Source organism: Mesoplodon mirus (genome assembly GCF_964341445.2).
Source record: "Mesoplodon mirus genome assembly, chromosome: 1".
Classification (NCBI taxonomy): Eukaryota; Metazoa; Chordata; class Mammalia; order Artiodactyla; family Ziphiidae; genus Mesoplodon; species Mesoplodon mirus.
Genome location: NC_138976.1, coordinates 205,811,339 through 205,823,178, shown reverse-complemented (window position 1 = coordinate 205,823,178; position 11,840 = coordinate 205,811,339). Strand labels below are relative to the sequence as shown.

General features: G+C 37.7%; 1 protein-coding gene across 1 annotated transcript in view; it reads left to right on the top strand.

The window, feature by feature from the left end:
• Nucleotides 1–7,924: 7,924 nt before the first annotated feature.
• Nucleotides 7,925–11,840, top strand: part of LOC309807117 (E3 ubiquitin-protein ligase RLIM-like) — a gene marked incomplete at both ends in the record, with an annotated part of 60,235 nt that continues 56,319 nt past the window's right edge. Inside the window, one exon of the mRNA XM_082626352.1 lies at nucleotides 7,925–8,001. Within this exon, the coding sequence (XP_082482478.1) occupies nucleotides 7,925–8,001 (77 nt within the window). The remainder of the gene's footprint in view (nucleotides 8,002–11,840) is intronic.

The following is an 11,840-nucleotide window of genomic DNA, read 5'->3' as shown; positions in this document are numbered from 1 at the left end:
AATAATGAGAAAGGGCAGTTACAAAGTTAACTCAACTAATGTTCTCTGTGTTGTAGCTTTAATAAAGATGAAATAAGTAGAAAAAAAATAATCCATTGGTACACGGTGAGAGCCAATTGGATGGATTGCCCAATTAGAAATACTTCTTTATTTTCTAGTCATTATCAGTCAAGGATTAACAAACCTACTTTTATTAGATATACTTCTGTCTAGGGATTGAGAAATATCAATTATTTAAACTTAATCACTACTTTATTTCTGTGAGATTTTTAAAAGTATACTTTGGGGAAAAGTAATGGAAGAGTGATATAGCACTAAAACATTGAAGTGAATGACATAATAAGATCCTATCTTTCTCAACTTAAGGAGAAAAAAAGGGAGGGCAAAAGAAATGGGCAGAAAGTAAGTTTACCTACCAGTCATTGTGTCAAGTGTTTTCATATATTTATCTAATTTAATACTCACAAAACAATGAGACATAAGATATTTATCCCATTCCGTAGATGAAACTCTGTTTACAAAGTAATATATCAACCAATTGTAGAGCTGACCCTTGAATTTAAGGCCTTACGTCTGTTGAAATGCAAGAGCCAAACCCTGCTAATACAAGGTGCTTAGAATAGGTAGACTTCAGTGAGCAGGAAAATTAGAGCATGCGTGAACTGATGACAAGTTTTGCTGATCTAGTAGCTTTGTGAGATTTGTCTAGATCCAAAGACCCTTGCTCTACTAAACCATCAAATTAGAGGTGGTCTCCTTCTTAAACAACCAATATTTGCAGAGCTATTCAGACTTTGGGTCATGGTATTTTTTCAAGGATTAACTATTATCACTGGCTTTTCAAATTTTAACTTTAGAAAGTCCTTGCTTTTGTTGGAAGCAATGTTAAATTTTGATGCAGTTGTTTGCAGGGATGAAACTTGGTCGCCCTCTGGAGGCTATTCTCAGGTCCGACTAGCATACCTTAATTTTGAGAAAGAAGTCAGGTCTCAACAATTTAACAACTCATTTTAAATGTGTGGAAATTATGTATATACATTATACTTTTTTAGAAGTTACAAAACATTGAGTTCAAAATGCTCAAAATATTTTAAAATGCTGAATTAAACGTTTTATGGCATAGCATGTTTGGAATTCCTGTTCTCCCTTTGGAAATGGAGATGGTCATCATTCTCCTTTTATCATGCAATATCTATACTGGGATTAAAACCGTTATTTTTTCCTCCCCTATTATAAGAACACATGGGCAATTAGTTCTATAAATTGAATGATAAAACACATGACAATACAATACACTCGATTACTACCAAGATCTTTCATTTTAAGTTTAAAAAAAAATCTCTAAATTTCCAATTAAAAAAAATTTTTTTTCTTTCTCTCAGATATAAAACATCAGAGCTTACAAGAACCCTTAAAAACAGAATGGCTCAAAGGATAAAAATGTTTTGCTCCCTAGTTCATTCTTGTTCAGTTTTCTTGTAGAAGGTGTATTATACCAGTTAGTGTAAATTATACAAGCAAAGTTCTTGCCATATATTGGTTACAGCATTTCTACATAAAGTAAGCATTTATGGGCCTTCCCTGGTGGCACAGTGGTTAAGAATCCACCTGCCGATGCAGGGGACACGGGTTCCAGCCCTGGTTCCCGAAGATCCCACATGCCGCGGAGCAACTAAGCCCATGTTCTGCAACTACTGAGCCTGCGCTCTAGAGTCCGTGTGCCACAACTATTGAGCCTGCGCTCTAGAGCCCATGCGCCACAACCACTGAAGCCCGCGCACCTAGAGCCCATGCTCCGCAACGAGAAGCCACCGTGATGAGAAGCCCACGCACTGCAACAAAGAGTAGCCCCCACTCTCCGCAACTAGAGAAAGCTCGCGTGCAGCAACGAAGACCCAACACAGAGCCAAAATAATAAATAAATAAATAAAATTTTAAAAGTAAGCAGTTATGAGCTGCTATAAGCCTACTGTTTCTTTACTTGATTTAAATGAATTTAATTCTTTAAATAACTGAGCAGGTAGAGAATTTAGACTCAGCCATTATTAGAGGTACCTTATACAGCCAAAGTGGTATAAAAACCCTGTAACATGAAAGTGTTGTGGAGGTCCTTCTGGTCTTCTGAGACCGGGACACCTGTACCTTTATGTCCCATTTATAAATGTTCCTGTATAATGTTTGGGATGTTGAAATATTTGATGAGATAGATACCTCATGCCTATTACATGCCTTCCCTATATCTCTCTCAACTACATCCCTCTAATGAGTTGGTGCAGCTCCAAGGCTCTATCCAATAAAAAGGTAGTGTCAGGCAGTGCTTGTTGTACTCAATGGCTTTTAATCCTCCAACTGCCTTGTAATCTCCTCCTTCACACCTTGATGCTTAGAAATGGCATATTTCCTGAGGAAGAGGTTTCTAGGGAGTCCTGGATACTTGCTTGAAATGGGGACAGGAGGATGGAGGAACAGAAGGGAAGATATAGGGAAGATGAACGGATTTTTTAATATATATATTTTTTAATTTATTAATTTATTTATTTATGGCTGTGTTGGGTCTTCGTTTCCATGCGAGGGCTTTCTCTAGTTGCGGCAGGTGGGGCCCACTCTTCATCACGGTGCGCAGGCCTCTCACTGTTGCGGCCGCTGTTGTTGCGGAGCACAGGCTCCAGATGCACAGGGTCAGTAATTGTGGCTCACGGACCTAGTTGCTCCGCGGCATGTGGGATCTTCCCAGACAAGGGCTCGAACCCGTGTCCCCTGCATTGGCAGGCAGATTCTCAACCACTGCACCACCAGGGAACTCCGGATTTTTTTTTATATAAATTTTTCTGCCATAAAAACTATAGGTACCAAGCAAAGCAATCAGGGAAATTTATAGTCATGCATTAATTTACCACTTACAATGATGAGTAGATAGAGGACATTAGATAGATTAAGGAAGTATCTAGGAGGTAAAATGGATAAGATTGATAATGGATAGGATATAGTGGCTGATGCGAGAGGTTGAACTCAAGGATTATTGTTAGGTGCCTGGTTTATACAACTGGGTGAATGGTGTCACTACACACTAAGACAAGTGAAAATGAAGGAGGAGAGATTCGGCAGTTTAGGGAGACCATGAGTATTTAGCTTTATGTATATTTTAAATGAACAGATTTAGATGTTAAATAAGCAACTGGATTTACAGAATTCAGATTAGAGGTCTCAGGTACACAAATGTCCAAACTTTATGGAGTTGGTAACTGAAGCTGTGTGTTTCTGTGAAATCATATTATGAGTTCTAGAGTGAGAGGACATAATGGCCTAGAACTGAATTTTGCAGAATTTCAACATTTAATGTCTGAGGAGAAGGATACGTACCTGCAAAGAAGATAGAGAATGAACTGCCGCAGAGATTAAAGGAAAACCAGAAGAGTTTTTGGGTCAAGGAAAATCAAGTCTCAAAGACAGAAGCAAATCCTACTTACAGGTCAAGTAAGTAGGAGATAAAATTTTCACATCGCATCCATGGATTTGGAAATAACTTATGAAGTACCTTTTTATTGGAGTAATAAAAGATGGATTCTATTGGGAGTGGGTTGAAGCATGAGAAGGAAGTAATAAAGTGAAGATATCAAATATAGATAAACATTTTTAAACAGCTTTATGGAGGTACAGCTGATGCACAACAAATGGCACATGTTTAATATATACTATTTGATGAGTTTGGACATATGCATAAACCCATGAGACAATTAACACAATCAAGGTAATAGACATATCTGTCCCCTCCAAAAGCTTCCTTGTGTCCCATTTTTTCTGTGTGTGGTAAGAACACTTAACATGAAATTGACCCTCTTAACTAATTTTAAGTGCTTAACACTATTGTTAACTACAGACACTATTTGTACAGCAGGTTTCTTGAATTTACTCATCTTGTATAACTGAAAATTCATACCTGTTGAACAACAGCTCCCCATTTCTCCCTTTCCCCAGCCCCTGGCAACCAACATTCTATTCTCTGCTTCCATGAAGTCTGATTATTTTAGATACCTCATATAAATGGAATTATGCAGTATGTGCCCTTCTGTGACTGGCTTATTTACTTAGCATATTGTCCTCCAGGTTCATCCCTGTTGCCACAATGGTAGAACAACCTTCTTCTTTTAAAGTTGAAAATATTCCATTGTAAATATATACTACATGTTTTGAACCATTCATCTGTCGATGGACATTTTGGGAAAAGCTTCTTGACATTGATCTTGGCAATGATTTATTGGCTATGACACCAAAAGCACAGACCACAGAAGCAAAAATAGACAAGTAGAACTACATCAAAATAAAAAGCTCCTGCACAACAAAGGAAACAACCAACAGAATGGAAAGGTAACCAATGGAATGGGAGAAAATATTTGAAAATCATATATCTGGTAAGGGGTAAATATCCAAAATTTATAAGGAATTCCCACAACTAAGTAGCAAATAAACCAAATAACTCGATTAAGAAATGGGCAAATAACTTGAATATATATTTTCCAAAGAACACATATGAATGGCCAAAATGTATATGAAAAGGTACTCAGCATCGCTAATCATCAGGGCAATGCAAATCAAAATCACAAAGAGATATCACCTCACACCTGTTAGGATGCTTAGTTTCAAAAATACAGAGGTAACAAGTACTGGGGAGAATATGGAGAAATTGGATCTCTTGTACACTGCTGGTGGGAATACAAAATGGTATATAGTCACTATGGAAAACAGTATGGAGGCTTCTCGAAAAATTAAAAATAGAACTATCATATGATTTAGCAATCCCACTTCTGAATGGATATATGTATATATATATATGTAGATATATGTGTGTGTGTTTATATATATATATATATATGTATAAGAGAACTGAGATCAGATCTCAAAAAGATTGCACTCTCACGTTCATTGAAGCATTATTCACAATTGCCAAGATATAGAAAAACATTTTCAAGAATTATTTTAAAAACTGTGCCTTTGAAGAAGAGATAGTGTGGTAATTAGTAATAGAAGTCAGGTGGAGAAAGGTGAGTTTGGTTTTGCTTTTCTTTTTTGCTTTACTCTTCTTTATTATTTTTCCCAATTTGGAAGATTTTAGAATGTTTAAAAAAGATAGTGGAAAAGATCCAGATTAGAGAAGGTATTGAACAAAATAAGGATCCTTAGAGAGTACAAGGTGATGCAATCCAAATCAGGAGTAAGGGAATTGGGTTTAGTAGGAATAGAGCTTCTGTTCTGTTAAATTACCAAAGGAGATAAAGATGGCAGCAGATGTAGTAACTCTATTATGTTAATTAACAGGAAAGTTCTCCTAATGTTTTTTTTCTTTTCTGTGAATTAAAAGAGATTATCTCCTGATATTATAGCAAATGGTGGGGACATGCCATTTAAGAATAGTGCAATAGCTGAATCACTTTGTTATACAGCAGAAACTAACACAACATTGTAAAGCAATTATACTCCAATAAAGATTTTTTTAAAAAAACAAAGAATAGTGCAGAAAGAGAGAACAAAGTGTAAAGAGTGGGAAATGATGGGTCCAGATTAATGTAGCAGAATTAAAGGGCAATATTAAAGGACCTTTTAGGTTAGTGATCATGAATTTATAAAGGAAACAATCTAAACTATTACACACTTTACTTGGGAAGACTTTGAAAGCTGGAGATCAAGAAAAGAGAAAGCAATGGTTTGGGTTGATCCAGCATAATTAAAAGACACTGGAACAGGGCTAGGGACAAACACACTATTAGATAATGGACATTGGAATGTAAGAGAGTAAGGAGAGATACAAAGGCAGTATCAGGAGAAAGCAAGGGAGTAAACAGACTTGCGTCAAAGTACTATCATAGTGGTGGGGTATTTGAACAAGTGAACTGGAATGTGAGAAGTTATCGTAAAGGGATGGCATATTTGTGTGAATAATTTTTAAAGACTATTTCTCTTTTTCCAGCTCTGATTTTTATTTTAGAGGACTGACTCCTGAAAACTCGGTTTCCCAGGATTCATTGGCAACTAGCTTCCAATTAATTTTGAGTAAAGGAAGGACTGGTGAGAGTTTGGAAGAAGGGGATAGGGGAGAACCCAGAATGCCCTCTTTCTTTGAGTTGTACATACAACTGAGGCTTCGTCTCCCTCATGCGTCCAATTCCTGCTCAAGGGCTTCTCCCTCCATGTCCCCAGCACCCACCAGCAGTCTCTACATTCATTCCAGTTCTGCTTAGGGGATTCAGTCTTTCCAAACTCTAGGTTGCCTTCCTATTTCATTTGACTCCAGATTTTATAACTTTTGAAACAAGCTCCTTTTATTAAAATCTACTTTCTAAACTTCCTGAAGCAGATTTCCTGTCCTGCATGAGTAATCCCAGGAAAAAGATGCTCAAGATGGGACTCTGGAATAAGGTTTTGAGCTTGAATGTAGTAGTGACTCCATTGCCAATGCAAAGACAAGTACTTCTTCCGAGTAGTGGAAGCCATAAATAAATTACCAGCAATATTTGCTTTGAACATATTGCCAGTTGAAGACAATACTTTTACATGTCAAGCGGCAGCTGATTTTGTCTATTACAGCAGTAATAACTACAAGCACCACGGGGACCATTAGCTGCTTCTTATAGCACCAGAGAGCTTACAAAATGAAAATGTTTACACTTAATGTTAAAAGATGTTAGGTGTTTAAACTCTCAGATCGAGGCATGGGAAGACACAGAGAGCCACACTGAGGGCCTTAAAATTTTCTCACGTCTTATAGCCACACAGCAGACATGGCTGAGGATCAAGTTTCAAATCTAAAAGTGTGAGTTGCAGAATTAAAATGCAAGTTCAAGGTACATCTGTGCTAAGTCTCACAGATTAATATCAGGACATTGATCAGGAAGAGCTGGGTATTAAGATAAGGATATATTGAGTATTTAGGATAAGTGCAGGTAGGCAGACTCAGATTAATATGAAAATTTTTAACCCAAATCTTCCTGTGGTTTCCTCGCCAAAGGAAGCCACCCTTCTTCCTCCCCATTTGAGGAAACTAACCTTCCCTTACTTAACATATCTCTAAAGACCTCATCTAAATAGGTTAGTTTTCAAGGAAATTGCTACTTTTCTCAAGACCCATCCACATCAGCACTTACTGCATCCTAAAAACTACAGTCAGATTCCACCAGGCCCCAGGAGGCAAGTATAATGTCCACCCTGGTAGGAGTTAGCATATATATCAAAACAAATGCTATATCCTGCTAATGTGTATCAGCAGAAACCTGTAGAATGTGTGTGTGGCATATGGTTTTTTGGGTTTTTTTGTTTGTTGTTTTGCAGTACGCGGGGCTCTCACTTTTGTGGCCTCTCCCATTGCAGAGCACAGGCTCCGGATGCGCAGGCTCAGTGGCCATGGCTCACGGGCCCAGCCACTCCGTGGCATGTGGGATCCTCCTGGACCGGGGCACGAACCCGTGTCCCCTGCATCGGCAGGTGGACTCTCAACCACTGTGCCACCAGGGAAGCCCTGGCATATGTTTTACAAGTGCTAGACTGAGAAAGATGGAATATAAAGTTGGAAGGGGTTGAATTTATTATAAAAACATACCTGAGATTCAAAGTATTAGCTCTAGCTGATGGAATTGGCTCTAATCACTGGCTTGTTTGGCTGACTGATACATAGATTCAATAGTCAGCAACATTCAAAGAGGGCAAGATGCCATAATTATCTGACAGAATGTGGACAAAGGAATCCATGCACTTAAAATGAGAATGTTGGAGTGGATTAATTATGTAAAACCCACTCAACTATCCCACAGTTATGCCCCCACAGAGGTCATCGATAACATTCTTCTTCAAGACATTAAGACATTCTTTGATGAGAGAAATACAAGCATCCTTGAAAACCTCTGTGGAATCTGTCTTCTGGGGGCTAATGATGACAATGCGGGATAGCACCAATGAAATGGCCCCCGTGCTTTTAACAGGAATATGGGGTTACAGAGTAGCAGAGGTTAAGTGGTAGCATTTAATATGAGAAACAAGGTGAGTGCAATTATCATAAAGGTCAGCAGGGCAGAGTGGCACTATTTTCACCCAAAATGACTTCCAGCAGTAACAGATTAATCACATTTACACTGGGAATTACATTGATGAGCAGGCTTGACTGTATAAATGAAAATAAAATTCAAGCACAATGAGCAGAAACCTGCATTGATTTTCCAGGAATGAAAATTACAGCCTCGCCCAGACCTAAACCAGAGATCAGGTGGCTACAATAGCTTCAGAAACTTTGCTGCAAAACTGTCAAAAGTATAGAGTGTGATTTTTTTTTCTCCAGGTCTACCTCAAAGGGGTTTACAATTTTCCAGGGGGAATGTTTAGAAAGAAAAGTGGAAAACTCAGAATTTTTCAGAGGTTATTAAGATAAATTTACACACCTGAGGTTCCAAAACATCACTGTGGTCTTCAGGTCATAATAGGGCTTATGGAAGCCATGTGATAATTGAAATTTTGACACAAGTTCACCTCACTAGAAATCTTGTGCAGTGACCTACACTATATTTCCCCATATCTGAATGTATTTTTGGAGTACACATACTTGGAAAATGACAGAACTCTCAAACAAGGTAAGTGCTATTAAGAACGGCTACTGCCTGACACCCATAAGGATAGCTATTATTAAAAACAATAATAAATAACAAGTATTGGCATGGATGTGTAGAAATCTGAACCCTTCTCCATTGCAGTTCCTCAAAAAATTAAACAGAATTACCATACGATCTAGCTATTCTACTTCAGAGTATATATCCAAAGGAATTAAAAGCAGGGACTTGAACAGATGTTTGTAATTTCATGTTCTTAGCAGCACTATTCACAATAGCCAAAAGATGGAAACAACCTAAATGTCCATCAACAGAGGAATGGATAAACAAAATGTAGTATATACATACAATGGAATATTAATGACCCTTAAAAGATAAAAAATTCTGACACACACTGCGATACGGATGAACTTTGAAGACATTATGCTAAATGAAATAAGCCAGAACCAAAAACACAAATACTGTGATTCCAGTCATATGAGGTACTAGAGTAATCAAATTTATATAGACAGATAATAGAATGGTGATTGCCAGGGTCTGGGTGCAGTGATGAATGGAGAGGTTTTGTTTAATGGGTACAGAGTTTCAGTTTGGGAAGATGAACAAAGTCCGGGAGATGAATGGTAATGATGGTTGCACAACAACGTGAATGTACTTGATGCCACTAAATGGTACACCTAAACATGGTTAAGATGGTGTCTTTTATGTCATGCATATTTTGCCACAACTGGAAAAAAATACATAGGAAGGGCCAAGTGGAAGCTCCTGGAACTGTCCCTACATGAAAACAATACCAAAAATTAGCAATAGCACATATCTGGGGAATTTGCAGAGACTAAAATAACCATGCAGATGGTAATCTCCATCACCTGCCCCATTTAAATAATCTGTTTGGCCTGTAAAAAAGGCAAATAAGTCATGGACAATGATTGTTCATTATCATAAGATAATGAGGTACTAATTCTAATCAGAGCTGCTGGATTTTATGGGCCTTTTTTTCCTGGAACAAATCAAAACATCTCTAACTCCTGATATACAGCTATTGATCTGGCGAATAGTTGTCTCCACATCAAACAGCAAAGGTAATGGAGCAGTTCACTTCTACCTGACAGAGACAGAAGTACACTCAAACTCTGTCTTACCTGAGTCCTATGCCAAGTCTCCCGATGTCTATAATATTATAGTCCATAGGGAGATTAGTCATCTGGATATCACAAAAGCATTATGATAGTCCCTTGTATTGATGAGTTTATGGTGATTGGACATGAGAAAAAGTAGGAAGTACTCAAGTTGTGTCAGTAAGATACATAGATGTCAGAGTGGGAAATAAACTCCATGAAAATTTAGGATGTCAAATATATCACAGCCTAGGTATGATAATGCACACAAACAGAAACCAACCTGCAGAAAGCACTGAAGATCATGTTGATTTGTTTTAAAGATGGAGGCAGCACACAACTAGGATTCCGAACGATTTTTTACACACTCCCTTTCCTAAATCCCATTCCTGATAGTGACTGCTCTTTCCTTTTACCTCTTCTCTCCTGTCCTCACCCTTCCTTTATTGTTCCCTATCCTTCTTACCCCTCTTCCCTCTTTCATTCTTCCTCATAGAGAATAGCCTGGGCTATTATTTGTATTCTTTACATTCTTTGTATCTCTCTCCCGTCCACCCCCCACCTCAACAAAGGCCTTGTACCAATTAAGAAAGTAAACATTTCAAGTCTTCAGAGTATTGAGTGGAGAAAGGTTATGGGGAAATAGCAAATCCTGACAATTTAACTATTCTCTATGTATCACGTAAGTATATTTATCGTAAATAAATTCATACATGCAATAATAGTACAAACAGAAAATATTCACAAGCTACCAGACTGCCAAATTCTGAATGAGATACAAAATCACATACCTATACTATCTGCTTTTCAATTTATAATTAAAACCACGTTACCTCAGAATTTTAAAAATAGCATTTTGATAATTATAAAAAAATTATAACTACATTAAAATTTTAAATTTCTGCACTTTTAAAGACACCATTAGAAAATGAAAGGGCAAGCCACAGATTAGAGAAAATATTCATGAGATATAGATATAGATATAGATATATACATAACATAGACTGGCATCCAGGATATGTAAGATGATCTTACAACTCAATAGTGAAGTAGTATTCGGGGGAAATACTACTTCAGAATTATAAGAAACAAATATTTGTGTTTAAGCCACCCAGCCTATAGTATTTTTTATTGAGATATAGTTGAAATATAACATTATGTAAGTGCAAGGTGTACACTTGTTGGTTTGATACATTTGTATATTGCAGTATGATTACCACCAGTAGCATTAGCTAACACCTCTATCATGTCACGCAATTATCATTTCTTTTTTTGTGGTGAGAATAATTATGATCTAGTCTCTTAGCAACTTTGAAGTTTATAGTACAGTATTGCTGACTGTAATCACTATGTTGTGCATTAAATCTCCAGGGCTTATTTACCTATCACTACCAGTTGCAAGTTTATATCATTTGACCAACATTTTTCCAATTTCCCCACTCCCAGCCCCTGGACCACCATTCTACTCTTTGCTTTTATGACTTTGGCTTTTTTAGATTCCATATATAAGTGATATAAGACAGAAAAAGACAGTCTATGGTATTTTTGTCATAGCAGACCAAACAAAGGAGTATTTGGGAGATGCCATATCATGTAAGCTTTTTAGTCAATGGTGAGAAATATTGATTTTATTCAATTACAATAGGATAGTGCAATGCAGAGTTGGGTTTGGAGGCTTAAACATGGGAGAAAAATGGTCTAATTTATTTTTTTAAGATTATGTATTGGGGGCTGCTTCCCTGGTGGCGCAGTGGTTGAGAGTCCGCCTGCCGATGCAGGGGACGTGGGTTCGTCCCCCAGTCCAGGAAGATCTCACATGCCGCGGAGCGGCTGGGCCCGCGAGCCATGGCCACTGAGCCTGTGCATCCGGAGCCTGTGCTCCGCAACAGGAGAGGCCACAGCAGTGAGAGGCATGCATACCACACACAGACACACACACACACACACACACACACACAAAAGATTATCTATGGGGAGTTTCATATAGACAAGTAAACAAGGATTCAAGAAGAAACTTTAGAAGGCCCTTTATAAGAGTCCAGGTAAAGGATAGCAGATTAAGGTGGTAAAAATAGAAAAACATTAACTAGCAATTAACTGAGAAATAGATTTTCAGGAACTAACCCCCACACATTTA